At 36.7% G+C, this 27,713-nt stretch overlaps 1 protein-coding gene across 1 annotated transcript; it reads left to right on the plus strand.

Moving 5' to 3' along the window:
• The first annotated feature begins 1,996 nt into the window (after nucleotides 1-1,996).
• LOC120073662 (uncharacterized) lies at nucleotides 1,997-3,256 on the plus strand. Its single transcript, XM_039026466.1, has 3 exons — nucleotides 1,997-2,105; nucleotides 2,207-2,398; nucleotides 2,667-3,256. The coding sequence occupies exons 1-3, from the start codon at nucleotides 1,997-1,999 to the stop codon at nucleotides 3,254-3,256; spliced, it is 891 nt and encodes a 296-aa protein (XP_038882394.1).
• Nucleotides 3,257-27,713: the final 24,457 nt, after the last annotated feature.

Raw genomic sequence — 27,713 nt, forward strand, 5'->3', positions numbered from 1 at the left:
CCCGAACAATTGCCTTACCTTTAATTTTGTCACCGTACATAGGCTCTGCATTACTACTTGCGGAAGGAATCATTTCTTTAAACCTAGAAAGAAAAAATGGTTATTCCATCGTACCATTTGTAAATTCATTTAGAAATCAAGAACTATTGAAAATCATAACCGCACAAAACAAAAGAATATTTCACCATAGAACAAACGACAAGCTTGAACGGATCTAACCAAGAGCTCGAAGATTGAAATAGATCTGAAAGCGAACCTACATGGCCAGATCTGAAGACCCATGAGTAGATCGGGCAAATAGACGACCAAATCTGCAAGTCTGATGCCAGCGACGAGTTGAACAATGAACGTACCTACACAAGACGACGAGTTGACCGGTACCTGACAGAGTTGCACGAGAAAATGGAGCTACACTAGTGAACAACGAGCAAAAGGAAATCTGCATGAGCGAATAGAGAATGAATGAAGATTTGAATGTGAAGGGCGAGCTAACGGAGTTCTACATGACTTACACGAGCTGCACCTCCACGAGCTAACGAATAAGCTGATGACGAGGTTCCTGCACGGTGAGATATGCACCTCAACGAGCTGATGAACGGTGAAGAAAAACGGTGATGATGGAAGGTAAGAGGGTTTGGAAGAGACAAGTGAGAAATGAGATAGAAAAAAAGATAGAAAAATGAAATAGTGGAATTCTTAATAATGGTTTGTTAGATTTAAGGGTAATTGAAATAGCTAGCATTTTTAGGGATAATAACCAAGTGTATAACATCATTTTAAAAACAATTGCAAATATAGCCAAGACTATTAGCAATAGACTTTTATCGTTGATAGACTCTTACATATAATATAGTCTATCACTGATAGACTCCTACCAACAATATTGTCTATCACTGATAGACTATCTAAATTTTGTCATATTTATAATTTTGTTTTTACATTATGTTATATCCACTAATACTTTGGACTAACGTTAGGAAGGTTCTAGGAACACTGAAGGAACATGAGGAACATCTTAGAAAGGTCCTAGGAACAGGAGGAACATCTTAGGAAGGTCCTAGGAACACTGAGGGAAAACAAACTATATGCAAAGTTTTCTAAGTGCGAGTTCTGGCTACGGAAGGTGTCCTTCCTTGGGCACATTGTGTCGAAGGACGGGGTTTCATTGCATCCAGCTAAGATTGAAGCTGTTACCAATTGGCCCCGTCCTACGATGGTCAGTGAGGTGCATAGTTTCCTGGGTTTGGCTGGATACTATCGTAGGTTTATAGAGAATTTCTCCAGCATGGCCACGCTGTTGACCCAGCTAACTAGGAAAGGAGCTTCGTTTGTTTAGAGAAAAGTTTGTGAGGACAGTTTTTGGGACCTCAAGCAGAGATTCGTTTCAGCTCCAGTTCTCACCGTACCAGACGGCTCTGGGAACTTCATGATCTACAGTGATGCTTCTAAGAAGGGTTTGGGTTGTGTGCTTATGCAACATGGTAGGGTGGTCGCCTATGCTTCCCGCTAGTTGAAGAACTATGAGTGGAACTATCCTACCCATGACTTGGAATTGGCAGTGGTAGTGTTTGCCCTAAAGATCTGGAGACACTACTTGTATGGGGAAAAGATCCAATTGTTCACCGGCCACAAGAGTCTGAAATACATCTTCACCCAGAAAGAGTTAAATATAAGGCAACGCAGGTGGCTCGAGTTAGTATAGGATTATGACTGCGAGATCCTCTACCACACAGGTAAGGCGAATGTGGTAGCCGATGCCCTCAGTCGAAAGGTAGCTCATTCGGCCACCTTGATCACTAAGCAGGTTCAGTTGTGTAAAGATCTGGAACGAGCAGAGATTGGGGTGGCAGTGTGGGAAGTCACTTCACAGCTAGCCCAGTTGACAGTGCAACCAACCTTGAGGCAGTAGATTATTGATGCACAGTAGGGTGATCCCGACCTGGTTTAGAAGTGTCGTCAGGTAGGGTCAGGTCAGGCAAGTGAATTTTCTGTGTCAATGGACAAGGGTCTTTTGTATCAAGGACGGTTGTACGTCCCAACAGATGATAGCTTGAAAGGAGAACTCTTGGCAGAAGCTCATAACTCTCCATTCTCGATGCACTCAGGTAGTAACAAAATGTACTAAGATGTGAAATGATACTACTGGTGGCCCAATATGAAAAGGTAGATAGTTGAATATGTCAGTAGATGTTTAGTCTGTCAGCAGGGGAAGGCCCCGAGGCAGAAGATAGTAGGCTTGCTACAACCATTAGATGTGTCAGAGTGGAAATGGGAGAGCGTAGCTATGGATTTTATTACGAGGTTGCCCAGGACAGTGAAGGGTTTCTCGATGATTTGGGTTGTGTTAGAAAGACTCACCAAGGTGGCACATTTTATTCTAGGAAAGCCCACGTATGCGGTGAGTAAGTGGGCTCAGTTGTACATGAAGGAGATAGTAAGGTTGTATGGTGTGCCAGTGTCAATTGTGTCCAGTAGGGACCCTCGTTTCACCTCCAGTTTTTGGAAGAGCCTTCAGGCAGCTTTAGGGTCGCAGTTGAACATCAGTATAGTGTTTCACCCCCAAACTGATGGGAAAACAGAACATTTAAATCAGACATTGGAAGACATGTTGCGCGCTTGTTCGTTGGAATTCTCAAGGGGTTAGGACTCCCACTTACATTTGGCAGAGTTTGCTTACAATAACCGCTATCAGGATACCATTGGGATGTCGCGGTTTGAAGCTCTCCCACTTACATTTGGCAGAGCTATCAGGTCTCTTGTTCGCTGGGGTGAGATTGGGGAGAGGAAACTGGTAGAGACTGAGTTAATGGAGTTGATGAATGAAGCCATGCAGAAAATCAGGGCCAGAATGCTAGTAGCACAAAGTAGACAGAAAAGTTACGTAGATGTTAGGCGAAAAGATCTAGAGTTTGAAGCAGGTGACAAGGTGTTCCTAAAAGTAGTGCCGATGAAAGGTGTCTTGAGATTCGGGAAGAAGGGTAAGCTAAGCCTGCATTTTGTAGGGCGATTCGAGATTTTGGAACGGGTCGACTTTGTGGCTCACTGTTTGGCATTGCTACCGTCCCTCTCCGCGGTCCATAATGTATTTCATGTCTCCATGTTGAGGAAGTATTTAATGGATCCGTCTCATATGGTGGACTTTGAGCCCTTGCAGCTGAATGAAAACTTGAGTTACGAGGAGAAGCTCGCGCAAATTGTGGCCAGGGAGGTGAAAGTTTTGCGCAGCAAGGAGGTGCCAATGGTGAAGGTTCTGTAGCAGAATCATCAGTTTGAGGAAGCGACTTAGGAGCGAGAGGACGAGATGGGGCACTGCATCCAGAGCTCTTTCAGGATTAGAATTTTCAAGAACGAAAGTTTACTAAAGGGGGAAGAGTGTAACATCGCAAAGTTTAAAATAAAAAACAAAAAAAAAGGAAATTGTTGCCTATTTTGGGAAGAAGGAATTAGAGTTTTAAAGAGGGGCTTGGGTTGCGTACAAAAAGGAAAAAAAAAAAAAAGAGAGAGAATTTTTTTTTTCTTCTTCTTCTTCTTCCTCCTCCAATTGCCCCCTCCCCCTCCCCCTCCCCCTCCCCCTCTTCTTTTTTTAATTTTTCCTTCAGTCGTCGTCGAGCCTTCTAGACGCTGCCGCTCGCCTTTGTGCAAATCTTTTCACCAATCTCCATCGTCGACAGTGCGCTTCTCCGTCGATCTTCGTCATTCGCTGATTCTTCTCCATGCCACCACTCGACCTGATGTAGACGAAGTCCGTAACAGCCATCGTCGTCATCATTGAAGTCTGTATTCCACCGTCGTCGATCGAGTCCGTAACAGTCGATCGTGATGTCGCAAGCCTCTCCGTCGTTCCAGCCGCGCTGAGCTCCCCTTCTACCTCTGTTCGTCCACTGCACGTCAGTGTTCCCTCAATAGTCGAAGCCCAACGCGCGTTAGATCGCTCACCTCATTCATTTGCACACCAGAACAGTGTCAGTTGTTTCCGATTCTACTATTCGGGGTATGTTTCGGTTCTCTTTTGGCAGCTTACTGTCTTTTGGGGTTCTTGGGCCTAATTTGTGATTGGTTTCAGGAACATGCGGTGGTGAAGGAATTCTCGAGCAAAGTAAGGTCTCGTTTTTTAGACAGTGTGGTATCCTGAGGTAAGTGGTTTACTGCTGGTTGCCCTAGGATGTTGTTAGGCCTGCTGAGAAATTTTTATGCCACATGTGAAACTGTGATGAAATCTGTTATGGGTTTTTGTGCTGAATTTATTGTGCTGAATTTGAAGTGATGAAATCTGTTATAGGTTTTCGTGTTGAATTTGATGTGTTGAATTAAAAGTATTCATACTGTAATGAAGTTGGACGTAAGGATTAAGAGGATACTGTGATAAGGTGCATAGGTAAACTGGGGATAGTGGGCTAATGTTGAAGCATGAATATAATGTGTTAAGGCCTATTGTCTGAGTACTGATGTATGAGTTATGAGTAGACTGTGAAACAGTTGATTGAAATATGAGTACCGGTGTTAAAGTTTGATGCTGAGTCATGGCCTTGATTGCATGCTTATGTTTGATTATGTACTGGATGTTTGTAAGCTTATGTCCATATGAGATTTTAGTGACTGTTAGTGTACCATTGGGCCATGCACATCGCATGTGTGAGCCTTCGGGCCCACATCCTATGTTTATGTACGGTATCCTTTTTGGGATCACCCCTTGTATTTATGTTGTGACCTTTGTGTCACTACTTATGAAAGCGTGTCTTTGGGTTCGTCCCTTATGCCTATGCCTATGTTTATGATGCCCTTGTGCATTTTTGGTCCAATGGATAGACTAATAGATCACTGAGTGGGCCCAGTAGTGGGCCGCTTACTGAGTATATTTTTATACTCACCCTTTTCTTTTCCTATTTTTCAGGTAAGAGTAATGACAGACTGGTGCATGACAAGGGAGATCCGTGACCTGGCCATTAGGACGATTCGCTGCTTCCGCATATAGTATCATGTTTTGAAATCTAGTTTAGGCGTTAGGCATCTTACACTTTTATGCAAAATATATCAATTTTATTATTTGACTATTTAATTTCATTCATTTGTTTTTATTTACTTTGCTTTAGTTTATTTATTATTATTTAATTATGTTTTCACATCTTTGCTCGTTTGAGCATTATTAAATAAAATCTTGGCTCTTTAATTTGATGATTTAAAAGAAATTGTACGATTAAGCCTATGCATGCATGAAGTAGTGTCCTAGAATGTAGTAGGAAACTAGGGTCGTTACATACATTCTTCATCATCTTCATCCTGCTCTCAATCGCTCTGTGATTACTCTCAACCCATATCTCAAAGAAGAACTTATCCCTTAATAAAATTAAAACACTGAAGCCAAATCCTCTCTATTGATTCTCACCTTGAGAATAACGAGAAAGAACTTGTGGTGATGTCCCCTTTGTCACTACCGTGTTCGTGGACTTTCTGAGTTCTTGAGGTGAAATTCAACTTCGTGTTATGAACAGAAGGAGAAGTGAGAAGATGGTTCTTCAAGGGTTAGTATTATGTTCCCTTTTTCCTTTCTCTTTTCACCATAGAAAAGCATGCTTTCTTCATTTCGTTTATCCATGTTTCCGTCCCATTGAATTTTGTCTTTAGTAAAATCAATTTAGAGACAAACGCAATCATTTGCTTACTTTTTGGGGATTCAAATCCTTTCAATCGGTATTAGAGTCAGGTTGTATCTCTGATTTTAGTTTTTGAACATCAATTCAGAGTTTTAATGGGATTTGTACACTGCATCTTGATTGTTCGGTGGTTTTCTCATTAGAGAAATTTATGGTGAGAATGGAGCAAGACAGATGATGAATTGAAGCAGATAAAGCATTCTACCTTCGAGCGTAATGCACAACATGATTATGCTATCATTACGTTGTAAGGAAGAATCCCCAGCATCACTATGCTTGATAACAACGTTGTCACACTGATGTAGAGCATAGCAATGCTACGACAAGCATAAGGTTGTTCTGCGGCAAAAGAAAAGCTAGTGTAACGATGCTAGTCCAAAGTGTCATTACGCTTCGAACGTGATATGCACACATCAAGCACTTCAAGTTCATGGCTTCGAGCGTGGATTGAACAGTTTTGTTATTTTTTTTATTTTATTAAATTGTCAATTTGTAATAATTAATTTATTAATTATTTTTATTAATTCAATTAATATAAGGATTATATTAATTTAAATAATGGTTTAGGATGACAATTTTTAGTCCAATGTTGCTTTTGAAGGAGATGTTTGGACAACCGTCCACCCAACTCTGACATGACGCTCTTAAATACATCTTTAATGCCCGTATGAAAAAGGGAGCATCTGTTCAAGAACATGTTCTTGTCGGGGTTAATGCTTTGAATCTCGTGGGTCCAATAGTTTGTAATTGTAATGTACAAATATTTTTTTTATTTAATAAAATATAAGATGTTTAATTTGACATTTAGTATCATTAACCCACAAACCAATAAACTAACATCCAAGGTTATCTTCTATAGCTTAAACATGTATGTAGAGATATACAGGTGGATCGTGTTTAAGTGATAACCGAAATGGTCTGAAGTAGATGGATACGACTGGATATCTTATCCTGGTGACACTACGAATATAACCCGCTTTGTAGATGTTACAATTGTTGTAAAGTGCTACAAATGATTTAATCCTAATCAATCATGTAGAGATATGTGAGCGAGATATTCTATACAGAGGAGTTTGTATAAGACCGGATCACGAAATGACTAGTCTCATTATATAACACTATTCATAATAGAGACTTACATTTCACCATGATGACCATAGGTGACTGATAATAGAACTTTTGGTGTCGCTCCCAAAAGCCTATAGATCAAAAAAAAAAATTTGTATATACCGAACTACTCCTATTACTACAAAGACGTAGCAATTGTGGTAAGTCCAAGTTGATCCACAGAGATGTGTAATTTGTTTCGTTAAGCAAATTTCCTAACTAGAGCGATAAATTGGGGGTTTTACTATGGAAGAGATAAATGCCTGAAATTGAAATAAAAGGGTAAATGTAATCTAGGATAAGGGCCTATCTAATTTCTAGAGGAAGAAAGATAATCCTATGCAATTTCTATCATGAAAATCAAGAATTAAACAAACATTCTATTTTATGCATTCATGACTACTAAATCAATTCGACTTAACTAATCTCTACACAGTCCAACAATCAATTAAATCAAAATCAATCAAGCGTCCTAATTATTAATTAAGGTCGGAAAGATCATACCCTAATTAAACTGTATGCTTTTAATTCTACTGAGTTCTTAGCGATCATATAAAATTAAAATCATATGCATTAAGAATGAGGATTCAATCGCATCGATTAAATGTCAGGAAAAGCCATATTCAATTAACCAACATATTCTTCAAATCTGGATTAAACATGCATTACCAAGATTCAAGACCAGCCTATAAATCTAAGCATTCACATCTAATCTTTTTCTACCAGGATAAATTCAAGCATAGACGAACACAAGGAAATGTGCGAGATTGAAATTAACTAGTGGAGACATGCAATTATGATAGGATTGTCTGTCCAACAGACAAATGCAAATCCAACTACATCAAGATTCAAAGAAAACATAGAATTGAAGAACATCACATTTTGGGTCGTCAATCCTTTGATTTTTATGGGTGAGAGTGGTTAGATCGCTGACTCAATAAGCCTACCATTTTTGGGATTCTTCTGATTAGGGTCCTGGGAACACAACTACACAATACGAAATTAACTCATTCCCTAATGTCTTGGTAAGTAGATAAATTGCTCCCTTAAGGACTGATTTTGGGGCTTAAATAATGTGGCGCCACACTCTCTCTTGGTCCGAGAGAGGTTTGATCATAGTTAGACCATGACTTATTGTTCATTAGAGGGTTCAATGGTACTTAAGAAGCTAGATGTAACTACAGAGGCAAAATGGAAATTCTGTCCCAACAGTACTTATGAGTAATTTGTGCAGGGTTATTGCATTATTGATTGATTATATGTAATGGAAAAGTAAATATATCTGTAGTATGGAGAGTGCAACTATCGGTTTTTTAGGTGAGGCCATGCATGGGAAATCAAGAATATGTTTCATTTAGCGAGGATTTTAGATTTAGACTTCTACACCTATCCTAAACACATGAGTTATCAAATGTTAGTGTCATCATTGAGATTTCAAAGCACGACGCAAGACACAAGAGTAATGACAAAGGAAAAATAAGAGGAGTATTGAAGACAAATGCAAGGATCAAAATGATGTAAATTTCATTCATAGCAAAGATATATACATGAAATTCAAAATGGATAAATGCATACAAGAAGTTGAAACAAAAAAATATAATCAGAGGATCAACACCCTCAAATTTGTTTACGAGGCCAATGCGTCGTCCCTTTGTTCAGGGGATGGGTATTCATCCATGAATCTATGGGGATCGCGCAGGTGCTGTAGTAGTGGAGGTAGGGCAAACATTCCCATCAAGACTTAATTAGTATACTACATCGTGAAATCAAACTGGTCTTGGCTCCTTTATATTTGCTAACGCAAGTAATCCCTCAAAAAAACATTTTGGCATTCCAGAGTTTCCTGTTGCAGGTAAAGAGCTTCCATTATGCCGCCAAGGTTCAGAGTTGTGCTTGGATGAATTGTTTGAGCTCATCCATGTTCACTTGTGAGGTAGGAGGTGTATATGCATTGGACTAGAGAGGTTGTGGTTCATGCATCTCCTCAAATGAACTATTAGTGGTATGAGCATTGCTTGTTCCCAATCCAGTTGGCTTATAGATGACCATTGAAAGGTCAAAAGGCAAGAGGTAAGAGAGAGTGAAAAGAAGACCGTCGAGGCTCGTCGTTTCACCAATCTGGTCACTATGCATTTCATCATGTTGACTTGGACCATTTGGTTCATTAACAAAAGATGTGAAGGCTAAGAGGCTTAAAGAGGGAAGAGGTAGATTAAAGTCGACAAGGCTGGTGTCCTCATAGTCTAATGCAAGCTCAGCTTCTGATTCATGTTCATTAAGTGAAGCTTTATTGCTTGGTTCATCTTCAGAAGTTTCAACACGTGTTTTCTTTTTCTTGTGCTGTAAAGGTTGAGGTCTTGAAGTTTTTGGTTTGGGAGGCAAGCTTAGCTGATTGGATGACCCTCTTAACAAACGCCTTATGAGATTTATGTCCATGAACCCGTCAACTTCCTCAAAGTCATCCCTCAAAGGGATGCCAGCACATTCGTATAACACGCAGATGAGCCACGGAAAGTACAGCTTCCCGCGTGGTTTCCCCTTGACACTCTTGATCTAATAAACTACGAGTTTTTCCATGTCAAGGGGTATGTGTTGCATTATACAATAGTTGGCCAAGACTCTCTCCCACGATTCAATTTCATCATGCGTTGTGGGGCATGATTCAGTTCTTATCATGTATAGCCACAATTTGGCATCAAAGAGAAGGTTTCTGGGTGCCATGGTCATGATGCCCGTTCTTCAAATTTGCCATGAGCTCCCCGACTTAGCCACTACTCATACCGCATCTTCTAATTGGCTCAAAGTTTGCTGCTCTATGATGCAATTACCCTTAAGATCAGGGCTATCTTGTGTTTCGAGCACTTCATTGATGATTCTTGGGGAGAAGCAAACAACACAATCTTCCACCAACACCGTGAAGATATTTTTTGTGGTTTGAGATGATTCTTGGGGAGAAGCGAACAACACAATCTTCCACCAACACCGTATTCCTTACTTCATCGAATTCGTTGTGTAGAACGTGCGGATGAGATGGGGCCAGATTTTTTATGGGCTGACACATAGTTGGTGCCAACCCAATGTGTCGATGGTATATTTGATGTACTCTGACAGAGGACTGCATTATGGGAAAAATCCCTTCTCTACGAGGATGTCATTCAACTGATGCTTCCTCCCCCTTGTTTGCTTAGGTGATGCAAGTGCCACCCTTTTTTCTTTCTTCTCCTTCTTTTTATATCTCCTGGCCACTCAGGCCAATGCTCTTGCTTTCTTCTTCAACTCTCTTCAGAGAACTCCCTTTTTCTATCCATGTTTTGCAGGCTTATACTCTTCTAGCCTACGTTCCAATTTGCTTGAATCGAATAAGCTACCTTTTTGCGTTGCAACCACAAGTCCAGTTACAACTTCATTTCCATTTGAAAGTCGTTGGAGGGATGTGTCAAGGTCAATTGCTACATGGCCAAATTCCTGCAACCTTTCTTCATTTTCTTTAGGTGTCATTTTCACTTCCAATATAAGGGCATAGTGTGCATCGTCCATTTCTTGATCTGTTGGGATTGATGCACTTTCAATCCTCTCTCTTTCTGGCTCACTTCCAACCAACGTGACATCAACTTCTTGACGCATGAGCTGATCCAGCTCCAAAAATTATCTCTGGTCAAGGTTGGCTAAAATAGGTCCAAAGACTTCTTGCTCGTCTCTTTGATCCAGCTCACTAAGATGAAGATGCATTTCTTCAGGTTTCTCAATAGGTTCCAACGCAGAGCTATTGGACCTTAGTGGATCAATTGATGGGGGTGGTGTGTAATAGGGGGAGCGTCAGATGGTGTATGCGGCAAACCGATTAGGATGCGGAAGAAAGAGGGCTACCTCCATGGGGAAGATGGTGGTTAAGTGCTCTATGGCTAAAGGCACTACCAGATGCATGTTAGGTGATGGTGCGGTTCTCAAATGTTCAGGCATAAGGGTCATGCATCGGCACTGTAGGTGTGTGATAACACAAAAAATGTGCTATCTCCCCTCCTTATTTTGGGATCAATAGGCTATTTAATGAGTTTAATTGATGTTTTTATAGGTCTTTAGTGCACAAGAGGTTGAATAAGGCGTTCAGTGCGAAAAGACCATAAAATAGCCAAGATTGGAGATAAATTGCACAAAAAGGAAAAAAATACCAGAAATAACCACTATGCCCCTAATCGGAGTGCTTCAATGCTCAAAGAAGTGTTACGCAACGCTCAAAGGCAGTAGCCTTACATTCTCGTGAAGACAAGGTAGCGTTGCAACGTTACGAACTTTGACGAAGGTGTGCGCGCTATCTTGTGTAACATTGCGACACTTCAGTATCTGTTTTATAACGTGTTTTAGTTCGAAATGTTAGGTTATCACGTCGTTTTTCCATTTCTTCACTTGTTTTCTTCTCCTATCTACTTTAAAAATTAATTTCTTACCACTTTTATCATCTTGGAGCTTGATTATTGCTAAGAGGTAACTACTTAGCTTGACTTTGTAGTTTATTTCCATTTCTTTTTCATTCTTAAGACTTGAGCTGTATTTTTATTGAGATTATTCTGAATTTTAGAGTTTTCATCTTGAATTCATTCTTCAACCTATCTTGCATGGGATAATTAGAAAAATTAGTCATGTTGGTATGATTGATTGCTTTTGATTAGCTCTAATTTGTAATCGTTAGGTAGTTAATCATCTAGAAGCAATGATTCAGTAAGTTTGTGAAGTCAATTTGGGATTCCATTTAATAAACCTCGCTTTCGAATCTAGATAAATCTCACTCTATTAGTGGAGGATTCTTTCTCAAACTATAAATTAACGGAATGCTGCTCTTAACCTCTCATATACATGAAAACACAAGAGAGAGACATATGTTCTTCAACATCTTCATCCTGCTCTCATTCTCTCTGTGATTTCTCTCAACCAGATCTCAAAGAAAAACTTTCTTACCAAAACTAAAACATAGAAGCCCACTCTTCTCTATTGATTCTCACCTTGAGAATAACAAGGAAGAACTTGTGGTGGTGTCTCCTTCGTCACTGTTGTGTTTGTGGACATGCTGAGTTTATGAGGAGAAGTTTGAGTTCGTGCTGTGAATGGGAGAGGAAGCTAGAAGATAGTTCTTTAAGGGTCAGTATTAAATTTCCCTTTTTCCTCTCTATTTTCACTGTAGAAAAGCATGCTTCGTTCATTTCGTTTATCCATATTTTTGTCCCTCTAAATTTTGTGTTCTATAAAATGAATTTAGAGACAAACGCATTCATTTACTTCCGCTTCAAGGAATGCAAATCCCTTCAATTCATATATATGTTTAATTTTCAAAAATCAAAAGCCAAAAACCAAATGGTTATCAAATGGGACCTGAATCTTGAAAATAAAAAAAGAAAAATTAGGCCCAGTTTGCTAACCATTTTATTTTTGTTTTTGGTTTTTTTTTTCTAACTAAGTCTTATTCCTCCCCATTTCTTATAATGATTTGTATCTTTTTAAATTACAATGGTTGACTTCTTTGCCCAATTCCAAAATAAAAAAGAACTTTTTAAGAGCTACTTTTTAGTTTTCAAAATTTGGCTTAATTTTCAAAGGAAGAAATTTGTAGGTAGAAGTTTTGTTTAGATGCTTAATTTTCAAAAAACAAAAAAAAAAAAAAAATCAAATAGTTAACAAACAAGTCCTAAAGTATTTGGATCGCTAAAATTTTTAAATTTTACCAATATACTAAAAAAATATTGAAAATTTAAGATTCTATTAGACAATAAATTTAGTTTTGTATCTAATAGAATTTACTAATAATGTATTAGACACAACATTAAAAGGTTGAGGACCTTTGTTTACCATCAACTTGAAAGCTTATAAATTTAAATAAACAATTTCGGAAGCTAAAAAATAAAGTAGAAATAAAGTTCAAAATTTAGGCACAATGCTTTCAAATAATATTTCCACTATATCACGTGAGCAAGGACAAAAATATCATTATTTGTGGATAACTCAGATTTACATATAGATGCATACTATGGGGAAAATGATGAATATCACATAAAATTATAAAATATTATGAACTTTATAGTGAAGTTTTAGAACAAACTCATTTAAGAAATAAACTATGACTTTAAGCATATGAATCAACAATTAGAAGCCAAATATGATCGGTAATGAAATAATAGATAATAATAAAAATTGAAAAAAGATTATGAACGGAATATTTCATTAAGTTTAGCTAGATCATAACAAAATGAATGTCAAATATAAGACTCGATAGTAAGAAGATGATTCAGGAGGTACTAGCTCAACATTAGCATAATGTATTTGATGATGATAATATTGATCTCAAGTCATAGGATGTTCAAAATTTCTAACATAATTGGAAGCATGCAATCCATGAGTCTCAACGTCATCCCCGATTCTACCAATAGGAGGATGCCTCGGATAAAACCATTTCCATCCAAGTGAGGATGCTTTGAAGAATTCACTGACTAAAAATGCTTAGACTAAATTGAAAATCATTTGAAAGAAAAGTCTTCAGTCCAGTACAAGTACACATTGTCTTGTCAATAAGTAGTAAAAAATTGTAAACATGGTAACCAAGAAGGAGATGATGAGTATAAAAGAATAAATATTGTAACAAAGAAAGATTTTAAATAATATTATTACAGTTGATTGTAGATTATAAATAGTTTAAAATGACACTATTATATTTTAAGCCACAAACATGAAGTGAGTGATAATAGTCCACCCGTGTAACTTCAAGTTGGGGCTCCAAATACCCCTTAGAATTTCAAATGTTCAAATTAATTTTGTAATTTTAATGCATTTTAAAATTAATCACCGTTAATTTGAAGTTAAATTTTATTAAAATTGATAAAGTAATAATATTAATTTTTATTTAAGATAAGATACAATGGGAATATCACAGAGATATTAAATTTGTTTTACAAAAGATAACTATAAACTAACATAGGAAGTGGATAGTTAAAAGAAAAAAGAAAAAGTGTTGAGATTAATTTCAAGATAATAATTTGGAAGAAAGAGAAAGGGAATATATCTATGGTGCCAGAGGAATGATTAAAGAGAGGGAAATGGGTACGAAGAAAATGGTAATAATTAAAGAGAGAGATAGGAAAGGTACGAAGAAAATTTTCATGATTAAAAAGCACTAATGGGAGGAAGAAAAATTGAAAGATCATCGGCCATCAAGAGTGTCTTAATGTCCCTTTTTTACCTTTGAAATATATTTCGTAACTTATCAAATAACTCGTTACATTAATTTCGGAGCTAGTTTGGCATCATTTTTCAAGTGTATATATATATCTATATATATATATATTTTTTTGAGATAACAAAACTAAACAAAACTAACGGCCAAAAGATGGCTTACAAAAGATCCTTCGATAATTCTTACAAGGAGAAACTAACCAATCAAGAAAATTAGATGACCAACAAAATTTAACACCAGATGTAACCCACCTGGCCAACTCATGAATGGTTTAGTTCTACTCCCATGAAGTGAAACTGACAATCTCTACAAGAAGAAACTTTCAACTGAATATCCTCAATCATATTACGCATCTCCATTAACAAATCCACCGTTCTATTCAACATACCCACCAACAATTTACAATCAGATAAAATAGTGAGACTCCAAACCATATTTGTAAGCCCATGAACTTTTGCCTTCAATTTTTCCTTTCCAATCTAAGTTTGATTATAAATGTTGCTCTATGCGTGAATTGCCTTAAGATACTTAGTAAAAATTAAGTTTGGCGTTGGGAGGAGAGGTTTAGGCATTGAGCTTGTAAGAAAAGAAGGGAGGGGGGTGTTGGGCATTGGGGAAAAGGGTACCTAAGTGCAGAATAGGCAAAGTTCTCTAGGGGTTGTGAAGGGTATGTATGCATTAGAAAAGGGAGCAAGGAAGGAGAATTTGATTAAGCCTAAAGGAAGTATGCGTTGGTGAGAGGTGAAAGGAAGTGTGCATTGCATCAGCTCTTCGAAAGAGACTCCATGAACATACTAAGTTCACTCGTCTCATCTATGACAGCACCATGAGCTTCCACAACGTTGAAATGGACTATCATGTCTAGGACATGTTCTCTCACAGAGGTCCCCTCTTTCATGCGAGAGTTATAGATGTACTTAATAGAATCATGTCATATCAAAGAAGACAATTGCCTGAACATATCTTTCAATGACGCCATGATCTCTAGTGCAATGACCATGGTTTCATACTTCTTAGTAAGCTCATCTGATATGCTTGCTAACATATAGACTCTGGCGTTTTCGTTAGCCCGAACCCATCTGTCATAGGCTTCCCGAACGTTTCGGTTAGCATTTGAACTGGGAAGAGGAGGACAATCCTCCATTCAAACAAACCTTAAATCATCAATGACTAATATTGTGTTTAAGTTTGATTTTCAGGTTAAATACCCTTCACCGTTAAATTTATCGGAAGCTAATAGTTGTATAATCGAGTTGGAAATTGCTGAAATATAAAAAACTTCTATTAAACTTATTGCATTAAACCCAATTTTAGCAAAAGTAATAAACTACCCATATTTCTTTATTTATTTGCAACAATACTTTAGTGAATTAGAATAGATGCTACCTAGGGGCAGTCGAATACTTCTTCACTGAAGCAAGACAATCTTGACCAAATACTATCTCCAGAATAACTCTTATATCTATAGTCATTTAGTTACCATTTTTGGTTAAGAACTTACTAACACTTAGTAACTCTTGTAAGTTTGATCCTCCACTTTTAAATTTCATAAAATAGTATGAATATGCCCCTGATTTGGAAGACAATATTCAAGACTGATCTATGAAACTTTATTCATTTATGAAGTTTGGGTTGTTCTAAATCCTATATTATAACCCTCCAAGGGGATCGCCATGGTTAACGATTAGCTAGTGCCACCTAAAAACGACAGCAGGTGCAAGTTAAAAACCTCACGGTTCAAACTAATGAAAGAGATTGTAGGATATGTTGACACATTTTCTTCACCCAGTTACTATGAACTACTTCCCCCATTCACCTTGTTATTGACCCATGCAAACAGTTTCCAAATAGAGCAGTCGTAGTAAAAGCGATAGGAAGCCGAGCATGGATCTCACGGTGTGAACTCTTGGGGACGTGGGAGCTAAAAATGATATATCGTATATATTATTAATCTCTTACTGAAGTGTTCTAAATGTATGGGTATTCTTTTACTTAGGTATATTTCGGCTAATAAAAACCCTAAGTCGATGTGATTTTTCCAAACATAACTCTTATATTTGGATTTAACCTACGATGTCTAGGTTATAAAACCATTTTATTACCTCACACCGCTGACACAACATCATAAAACCGGTTAACAACTCTCAACATTTCGGCCATAATCCCCAAGTAGCTGGTGTTCCGTAAATTGTCAACTTAAATACCTCTAGCCTTAGACAGAATTATAGACCGATTGAGTTTGTAAACATATTTTATAAGATAATGACCTATTTGAACTATTAAAACAGGTTTTATCCTAAGTGAGCATGCTGCTTATCTTTGTTATAAATTTTAAATGTCTAATTCAATTTTAACAACTTATAAAAATAGACATGCTTTGTATTCATAACAAACATCAAAAGCATTCAAACTTTAATATAACGCTTATATTAATCTTTATAAATCCTAATTATGCATACTATATATTATAATTAACTTATAACATATGATTATGCATGTAACATGCTTTCCTGTAGTGGGATTTTAAATCTTCATGGAATATTATATGCATAAACATGTTTAATTTAAATATAACATACATCACATGCATAAATATTTAAATAACACTAATATGGCTCAACTTTGGCATCCTAAGCAAGTAAATAATAACTAATTATTGCATAAAAAGGTTCAAAACATCTTCAAAAAGAGGTTGGACCGCTCGATTGAACCCGAACCGCCTGAACCGGTCCTCCAATGCTCCAATTGAGGCTAAACCGATCCAATTTGAGCTGATCCAGACAAGGAGTCAAATAAACTGGTCAAACCGGTTGACCCAACGTGAACCGGCTCACGAGTGCATGCCTTTCTGGGCTTGGATAAGCAGTGTTGCAACGCCACGAGCTTCATCAAGAGCAGTGTTGCAACGTTTCCTGGCAGTAGCTGCTCCTCCAGGTTTCTGCTATGGACCTTACTTGCTTCAATATTTAATTATATCCTAATTTCAACTCCATTGACTCCAACAAAATTATAGACTCTAGAGCACATATATAAGCTCATCAATCAAGTGTCAATTACAAATTAAACTTCAAATTCAAAGAGATATCTAATGCCAAAGTTGAATTTCAACAATATTAGTAAACCAAACATGCATTCTTAGAACTTCACCCACCAAACTCAAATTAACGTTAATTGAGTACTTAAATCATGTTCTGATACTAATTGAAAGAGTAAACATTCATGCAACAGAAGAAATCAGAATCAATAAGCACTCTAATTCCACATAATTTGAGTTTTAAAGCATGCATACAAACTGATATACAAAATAGGGTTTCATAAGTATATTACCTTTGATGAAACTCTTTAAATTCTTACTCCTATTCACGAAATTAGCCTTCAAAAACACAGTAGACCACTAAGAGGATCTTCTCTACTATCCTCTAACTCAGATTGTGTGGTGGAAACACTGAATTAAGGTTAATTGATTAGGGAAGAGAAGAGGGTTTTGGAGAGAGTAGCAGAGTTTCTGGAATTTCAGCTTGCATCCTCTCCAAATTTGAAATTTCAGCATATTTATGAAGAATTAACATGCAGGCACTCCAATCCTCAGCTTATTGACACCTCAAGAAGTTGATTATAATGAGCTAGGTGTTAATTAGAGGATTAATCCAACAAATGTTGGATTAATCCACTAACTTCCCATTTCATTTTATTTTTTAAAATTCAAAAATTCATTTTTCAAAAATAAATTTATTTTTCATAAAATAAAATTCAATTAAAATCAAAACTGAATTTTGAATTTAAAAAATTTGAATTTTTTTATTTAAATAATTAATTTAACAAATTTAATTAAATAGTTAAATAATAATTTAATATCAAATATTAAATTAATTAAAGACCTAATTTAAACATGAATCCTATTCATGTTAATTCAATATTTAAATCGATATTTAAATATTCCAATCTCCCTGATTTCGTGCAATTTCAATAAATTAAACGTTTAATAATATTGAATAAAATTAATCAAACCCTAAATTGAATTTGAACACTTCAAATTCAAAACCCTAATTTCGAATTTGAACAGCAAATCTGCTCAATTCACTAATCCAAGATAGATATTTACGAGTTAGTAGAGAGACTTTATAGACCTACAGATCATGAGCTCCAACGATTCGAGATTAATTGGCTAAACTCTTTAGACCAAATTAATCAATATTCATTAACTACCGAGACACACCACTATAGAGTTGACTATATAATGGTTTGTCTCGGTAGTTAATCAATATTTGTTAACTACCAAGAAACACCACACTCAACATTTAGAAAGTTCTCACAAAGACAAGCTATCAAGTGAAAGAGTTTCACAAAGCAATAGTGTTCAAAGACTAAATAATCATGTAGAGTTGACTACATGATAATCACTAAGCTGTTCGTAGCTACATGATCGAGTGGCTAAGTCTATACGATATGTTGCCATTTACTAAACGATCGATTATATCGTCTAGACGATAGACTGTGTTCTTATTTTTCCACTTGCTTGATTGTCTACTCAATTGTAGACCTCTAGTCTCTACCTCAAGCCAAGATCATATAGAGTCCACAACTCTTGGATTCTCACACCGAGAATACCAAGGTAACTATTGTGGTGGTGTCCTTACTCAGTTCGTGGATTGAGTTAGACTTGATTCGGTTGTTGGCTGTTCATGTTGTTCGTGTGGTGATCATTGTGTTCATATGTTGCTATCTTTGGACGCATTGAAGACTGATCGAGGGATTCTTGAAGAATTGTACTTCAAAGGTATGCATCCTCAATCCCCTGTATCACTGTATAGCATGTTGTAATTTCTGTTTGTGCATGACCTATTAGTTTCCATTTTAGACTGTAATTGTTTGTGTTCAATTCGAATGGAATCTGGAACGATCCCTTCCGCTGCTCATGGAAATCCTCATGTTTGATTTCCTTCAATTGATATCAGAGCTAGGTTGTTCTGATATTCCAAATACCATTTCTGTTTTGAACTTTTTTTTTATAGTCATGGTGGGTTTTAAGTTTTCTGCATTGCGTTTAAGAGTTAAATTTGTTTGTGGATATGTTGATGAATGTTTACGGGATGATTGCCTCTGTGTAAAGCTTTCTTTAAGTTTACAAAGTGTTAATCTGTAAGGGCCCCTACGTTTTTGTGCATAATTAACAAGCAATCGAGTCTGTATTCAAAGTGTTTGAAGTTTGTTGAGTCGTTCTTGATAAAGTTTTGAAGCATGGCGGTTCTCATCAAGGAGGAAGAGCAAAGATTGGTTGTATGGTGTAGCTGAAGGTAAATGATGGTTGAGATTTGGCGTGTAGAAAAGTTCTGCCTGATTGTGTAGTATTTACTAAACAATCGGTTAGCTAATGCTAAACGATGGGGTAAAGCGTTTACTCTATCGCGTAGCGTTGATTGCTCGATCGTGTAGATGCTGAAGGTAAACGATCACGTAGAGCATTTGATGCTCATCGTTTAATTGAAGGCGTGCGCACTAAATGATCATGTAGTTAGCATGCTTCATCGCATAGTCACTGACTGCACGATCACCCGGTATACGATACCTTGACGTTTGCTCCACGATTGTTTAGATGATTTTGCTTCACCGCATCGTTATCATTTAGTCGATCGCTTAAGGCTTGCGTTGCACGATGCACACTGCACGTTCAAGGAGACGCGTTCTTCGCCCAGACGGTTTAGGACTCGGTTCTCCTATTTGAACCAATGACTCATTGCCCTTTGTAATAGTTAGCTTAGTTTTTTGAGGATTTGAGGCTAATTATCCCGGTTCATCAACTTTTATTTAATATACATGAGATGTATGTTGGTTTATATGCCATAGTGTATGACATATAGATTTAAAACCCATCTTAGGTTATGCATTTTATTCACGCATCATATATTATAAGGGTTATAATATAGTTATTGGCATGATGAAATTACAAGAGAGCATGCGCATGCATCATGAAATATAAGAGTTATATTTATGCACGCATTAAACATATTCATGTATCATCTTTATATTATAAGAGTTATAGTATAAGGGTGTATGGAAGCATGTATGCTTGGTTCGTTACTTTGTTATAAGTGTGTTATATAAAAGTAGCAATGAATGAACAATGCATGGAGCATGACACTTAGGCTTATTTATAAGAGTTATGAATGTGTTGTATGTGTAGCTTCGCATTGTGGATGGTTTTAGTTGTTTCATGTTATAAGCATTATAATGGAAATTAGAACAAAAATCAATGAGAAAGAATTGCATGCAAATTTAGCCGAACTCATGTTTTAAAAGGGTTTTAAAATTGGATTGAGATAGATCTAAGTTCAAGGTTCTAATTAGATTAGATACCTAATTTTAATCTTTTGAATCAGTTTAATATGATTAAATTGATTTCCATAAAAGATTAAATTTTTATTAAATCTATCTATAAGGGACCTTTTGTCTAAGGCGGTTTCTGTCTAGGCTGGGTATTTAAGCTGACGGAAACGAAACACCCCTATCTGGGAACCTACCTGGAAAGGTGAATTAGATAGATTTGCTACAAGTATGCGACAGTTGATCAAAGACTTTGTTAAAGAGTTTAATGAATGATGATCAAAAGTTGTTCAACTTTCCAAAGTAAGCGTTACTTTTGGGCAAACCTAAAAAGTCACTTAGTTAAAATTCTTAGCCATGTTTTTTCTAAGTAAATTAAACCCTAGGTTATAAAATACTCAGTGGGAGGAAGAGATATATATGATATGTCAATTATTCTACTCACGTTTTTCCCTGAATATTCACGTCATGAGATTCATGCTTGTCCTCATAGTGCCCTAGGAGCATCCTCTTCGGATGGTGTTTTCATGAATCAATATCAAGGTGGACGGAGAGAGTGTTTATAGCAAGTGGGTGAAAGATGTTTGTCAACATGTACTGCGGTCTCCTTCATTGGTTTGCACTGTGAGATCTTCTTGCATTGCCTCGTGGCGCCCTGGGAGCGTCCCCCTTCGGATGGCTTTTGTGTAGTTGGTTAATATCAAGGTGAACTCCAGAAATGGATAAGTCGCTTTAGTTTTTTCCCCTTCAGATTGGCTGCTTGGGGTGGAACTCTAGGGCCTAAAATGAAGGGTCACACTTACAGGAAATTGTTAAGCAAGTTAATGATTTATTGACCAAATAAATGATGGCTAGTCGTTATAGGAGCAAGAGTTGTTCTAGTATTAATGACTGATTGAGAATGTCTCAATTCAGAGGAGCGATTAATTGACTACCTTTCCGTGGTTTTTCTCTTAAACCTTTGAAGTGTCACTGTGAAACTAGATGTCACACGGGGTTCATTTCAGTTTTGCTAAACCGTATTGGATGTTGTTTTTTTCAAAAAGTATTTTCTAAAACTTAATGTAGGTCAATGTGTTTGATTTTTCAGCAACATGAATGATTTTCTATTTTTTTCCTCTAATTTGACCGATTATATACATTGAAAAGAGTCCGTTAAAACATATTTGTGGTAAACAACCTCGAGTTTGTCATGGGTGAGGAGTGTCCTCAAGTCCTGACCCTTGATGCACCATGATGTTTGTAATGCATATGAGGTGTGGATGAAGGCTAACTCGTTGGCTCGACTTCACATTTTGGTTAGCATACCTAATGCATTGGCCAAAAGGGTTAAGAATATGGTCATTGCATGTAAGATCATGGACTCGTTGCAAGAATTGTTTGAACGTCAGTTCTTACTTTTTTAGCACAAAGGGATGAATGACAAAGAAACGAATAGTGTCAGTTCCCAAGATAACCCCCAGTCTTTCTTGAATGTCAAGAGACTAAAAGAGAAAGCAAGTGTTGATGGATCTGATAAAGTTCATCGACGAGAAGTGTTCTATGAAATGGAACTTGGAGCTTATTTAAGTCCTGTCACTGATTCCACTACTCTTTGGAAAAGCAAGAAGTCTAAAGACAGTAAATATGATTTATTTGTCTTAAAGACGTGTTTGGTAGAGAATGATGATTCTGCTTGGATACTTGATATAGGTTCTACTAACCACGTCAGTTCTTGCTACCAAGGATTTAGTTACTGGGAAACGTTGCAAGATGGAGAGTAGACTCTTCGAGTCGGTACTGGTGAGGTTTTTTCAGCTGTTGTTGTAGGCAAGCTGAAGTTATTTTTGGACAAGAAACTTTATCCATTACTATATAATGTTTTTGTAGTTCCTCATATCACGAGGAACTTAATCTCGGTTTCTTGTCTCATTGAACATGGTTATACTGTCTCCTTTTCTAAGAGTAAAGTATTTATTTTCAACAATGGTATGGAGATTGGTTTTGGTTTAATGGTAAATAACTTGTATGTACTAAGGGCTTTAGTCATAAAAGCCTTGCTTAATACTGAAATATTCAGTACGGCGACAACTGCAAAAAGACCAAAGGTTTCTCCTAAGGAAAACGCCCATCTTTGGCATCTAAGGTTAGGTCACATCAACCTCAATAAGATTGAAAAGTTTGTGAAATGTTCACTTCCAAAAAGTTTAGAAGAAAACTCATTGTCGGTATGTGAATCATGCCTTGAAGGTAAGATGACCAAATAACCTTTTACTGGAAAAGTTTATAGAGTCGAGGAAACCTTAGAGCTTATACATTCAGACCTCTTTAGTCTGATGAGTGTTAGAGTTTGAGGTGGGTATGAATATTCCATCTCTTTCATAGATGATTATTCAAGGTACGGGTATCTATACCTAATGCAATGTAAGTCTGAAGCCTTTGACAAGTTCAAGGAGTATAAGGCTGAAGTAGAAAACTTGTTAGGTAAGAAGTAGGGGTGTACATGGGTTAGGTTAGGTTGGGTTGAAGGTATTTTTTGGACCAACCCGAAAGTTCAGGTTGGTTTTATTGGCAACCTAAATGACCCAAGTAAAGTTTCCAACCCAACCCATCTCATCCCTTAAAATCCGAGTTGGGTTGTCGGGTTATAACTTATTTTTTTATGTTTAATGAAAAATATGTAAATTTATATACAACACATGACTAATAACTAAAATCTCATAAAATTAAGATGTTAAATACCAAATATCTATGATATTTATTGTAAACTTTAAACAAAGACAAATATCATAATAATTTTAAAAGAAAAATATTAAAAATTCAAAAATTAATCAATACAAAGAAATCAAACTTTAAACAAAGAGGAATATATATATATATATATATAATTCGGGTTGGGTTGGGTCAACCCAGATTTTTTTTTTAGCCAACCCATAGTCCAACCCAATTCAATAAAAATAGAAAAATTCAACCCAGCCCAACCCTAGAACAAAACGAACCCAACCCAACCCAACCCTTACATTTTGGGTTAGGTAGTCCGAGTTGTTCGGGTTGTCGGGTTATTTGAACACCCCTAGTAAGAAGATAAAAACATTACGATTTGATCATGGTGGAGAGTATATGGACCTTGAATTCTAGAACTCTATGATAGAACATGGAATCACGTCCCAACTCTCGGCCCCAGGTACATCTCCGCAGAATGGTGTATCAGAAAAGAGAAACAGAACCTCGTTGGATATGATTCGGTCTATGATGAGTTATGCTCATCTTCCAGACTCGTTTTGGGGATTTGCAGTGGAGACTGCCTATTACATTTTGAATAACGTTCCCTCGAAAAGTGTTTCTGAATCACCTTTTAAGTTATGGAGAGGTCGTAAAGGTAGTTTACGCCAATTCATGATTTGGGGATGTCCAGCCCACGTGCTTGTGGCTAACCCAAAGAAGTTGGAACCACGTTCGAAAGTTTGTCTCTTTGTAAGCTACCCCAGGGTAACGAGGGTGGATACTTCTATGATCCGAGTGAGAACAAAGTGTTTTTGTCGACATGCTATCTTCTTGGAAGAAGCCCACATTAGGGATAATAGACCATGAAGCAAGCTTGTTTTACATGAGATTTCTAGTGAGACTGAGACAATTGAGAGTTCAACAAGAGTTGTTGAACAAACTGATAGATCAACAAGAGTTGTTGAATAGACTGATAGATCAATAAGAGTTGTTGAACAAACTGATAGATCAATAAAAGTTGTTGATGTCGGTTCATCTGGTCAACCGTTTCAAGAGTTGAGACTACCTCTACGTAGTAGGAGGATTATGAGCCCACCGGAACACTACATGGGTTTGACTGAAACCCAAAACATCATGTTTGATGATGGGGTCGAGAATCCATTGTCTTATAAGAAAGCAATGGAAGATGTTGACAAAGATGAGTGGATTAAAGCCATGAACCAGAAAATGAAGTCTATGTACTTCTATTATATCTGGGAACTTGTGGGTCAGCCTGATGAGGTAAAACCTATAGGGTGTAGTAGAGCTACAAGAGAAAACGAGGTGTAGATGGAAAGGTGCAGACCTTTAGACTAGACTCGTGGCAAAGGGTTATACCCAGGTCGAGGGAGTGGACTATGAGGAAACTTCCTCACATGTTGTCATGTTGAAGTCTATCAGGATACTCCTGTCCATAACCACATTTTATGATTATGAGATATGGCAAATGGATGTTAAGACTGCCTTTCTGAATGGTAATCTTGAGGAGACCATCTGGCTCAACCAGAGGGGTTCATCGTTGTGAAACCCGAATTCTCATTTTCCCTACTTAAACAGGAAATAGAAGGGATTAACTAAGTATGTGTTAGATCCTACGTTAAAGAGTAGGAAAAAATTATAAGTATTTAAATAGGATTTGTTAAGTAGCTTTGAAATAAACCTTAACTAGTAAAAATTTGATTAAGTATGAATCCAAAAGAATTATGTGATGGAGGTCAGAAAAATAGCTAAGTATTAGACAATGTGTTGGCCATTAGAATTTGAGAGGTTACTTGGGGAATTGAAAAAGGCTGAAGTATGGACGAGAGAAAAGGTTAAATAAAATCTCCTCTCCTTTTCATGGTTCGGCAAATGATGCCTACATCCACGGGATGAAGTGGAGATTTTATTCAAGAGCTAAGTCACACCCTTTTCTTTTTGCAGATTTCAAGCTTTCTTGAAGCTTTGTATGTTGTTGCTACGAATTTGCATCATTTGCCAAACCACGTATATCATCGTGTAAATCTCTTCCTTCTCTTTTCTTCTACAACGTTGCATGTTCTTCATCGCCATCGTCTACGCAAGAAATCGCTCGAAACAAACAAAAAAAAATTAGGGTTAGCAAAGTTCTGCAAAACGATAGAGAGAACGAGAGAGAGAAAGAAATTAATTTTTCTCTGAAATCCCATCAGAATAAAGATAGTCATTCACTTCCATCATGCAAAAGTTAGTGGGGTTTTCCACGTGGAGCACATCAGTTGGAAGATCGTGGACAAAGAAGGTCTAGGTTTTCTACCAAACCAATTTATTTGGGGCAAAATAACCTAGGTTCACGATTTGGATAAGCAAACAGGGCCTACAATTCATCATTTGGGCTTTATAGTTCATAATCACAAGAAAGAAGGCCCAACACCTCCATTAGCTAGTGTAATAGCCATTATAGTTGTAGCTTCCATGATAGATGAGAGAGTGTTCGACATAAATCCCAAAAACTTCAAAACCTTACTCTCTTGAACAGATAGAACCACAAAATCAACATAGATATCACAAGAGTTAAATTTTGATAAAGAATTCAAATATATGATAGAATTGGCTCCCTCTTTCTTTTTTTTTTTTTTCAGTTAAAATGATTGCAGTATATATCTTCCAAAAACTAGAGGATTTAAACTAAGTATAATAATGAAGGATTTCAGCATAAACCAGATGCTTAACAAAAACTAAACAAATAAGCAATTAAACTTAGAAGTGAAGAGAAAAACCTTCTTTTCTTCAAGCTTGTTGTACCCAAAAATGCAGTACAAACTAAACCATATTGGGTTAGAAACAAACCATATTGCAAAATAAATCATTAGGACAAATAATGGATAAACATAACAAAAAAAAAAAATTATAAATAGCTATCCAGAAACTAGGAAATCTCTAACAACTATAGATCTTAAAAAAAGGAAATAAAATGAAAGACAACAATGATACTAAAAATAAAATGTAGTATCCAGTCATAAATGTTAAACCATTCAATGGGTAGGTAATAGAGGCACACAAGAAATAATCAAATAATCTTTATATCCTTCCATTTGATATCCCCGAAGAAGTACAGAATAAATCTACAATCCATGAGTACTTAGTTTTACCTTGACTATGCAAATGGTTTATCCCTCTCGAGTTCTAATTTCATAAGTTCAGCTTCTGCTTCTCGTTTTTTTGCTAAACCCTTGTCTCCTATGAAGGAGGACTAACATCACAAGCAACGACAATGAGATTTGACAAAAACATAGGTTATGATAAGAACTTTATCTCCTGAGAAATAAATCAACAAATGTGCCTAAGTGAAATTTTAATTTCTGATAATAACTCTTAAAGTACGTTGGGCTTTTCTTCTTTTCTTTCATTTTGCTTTTAAGAATTCTTCTTTTGAAATGTGATCTCCTGTAATGTTTTGAAGTGCGAGGTATATTGTATAACTTAGTACCAAATTTTCTACGAGATAAAGAGAAGTGAGATGTTGATTGTTGATGCGTCTTTAAGAGAGATATATTTTCTACTTTAATTCCCTCAAAATTGTGTTATTTGTTTGCTTTTAATGCTCATTTTGTAGGTAAAATGGTTTCAAGAGTGATTAGGAATCATTTTGAGAAATTGGGTTAAAAAGGATAAAAAAATAACCAAGAAGTCAACAAAGTTGAAGAGAATCGGAGTAATTATCAAAATGCCATCAGACCTATTATTATGACCCTCCCAGAGGCGTTGAGCAACGCTTGAAGACAGAAAGCATCCATCTGCTACAAAACAGGACAGTGTTGCAACGCTCCCAACAACATCTGGAGTTTGACATAATTGTCCGCGTGTGCCTTGTGCAACCTACCGTCAAGACCCTAGCCCAATGCTTCTTGGTTTTTTTACGATTTAGCATGGCAACGTAGCCTCAGCGTCGCGACGCTACACCTACAACTATAAAACGTTTTCTTTCATTTTTAATGAAAAGAGAGCCAAAAACTCTTCATGGAGTCTAGAGTTTTTCTGTCACACCCCACCCCAGACCACCCTCTTAGCCTAGAGAAGGGCGTGACTGCAGTAGTTATCAACCCTTTAGCTGACACTTACTGCCTAATAACTCTTGTGGAATAACTCTGATACCAAAATATAAACTATATACAGTGGAATGTCTTTAGGCCAACAATTTATTAATTTAGAAACATAACATATTTAGAATCATTACAATACTAGATTTACAAGTCTAGTGAGTGACTTAGGAAAGATAATTGATTCTCATGCAAAATCTCAATAAAGAGTTTAACTAAAATATAAGCTTCTACAGTACTTGTACTGCAGTATAAACATTTTCCAAGCATGAAACATATAAAGCTATTTTAAATCATAAAACAGTAAAATTGTTTCTCAGTTGAGGATAACCCTACTGTGGGTAAAAACAATCCCAACACCAACTACTAGTCAAAAGAGAACCCTTTTGCTCAATCTCTGATTCTACCTACGTGCACGTGGTCATACTAAGTACCGTCATACCTTAGGTACTTCTGCTTAGATACCTTCTCAACATCCTTCAGTATCTAGTTGGTTTGGTACTTTCTCAAATGTCCTTCAGTGCCAATAGATACCTTCTCAAAATCCTTCGGTATCTAGTTGGGTGGATACCTTCTCAAATATCCTTTGGTATTGTGTTTTAAGTAAAACTAGTCATA

Source organism: Benincasa hispida, chromosome 3 (assembly GCF_027475165.1).
Source record: "Benincasa hispida cultivar pf3 chromosome 3, pf3_genome.v1.1, whole genome shotgun sequence".
Lineage (NCBI taxonomy): Eukaryota > Viridiplantae > Streptophyta > Magnoliopsida > Cucurbitales > Cucurbitaceae > Benincasa > Benincasa hispida.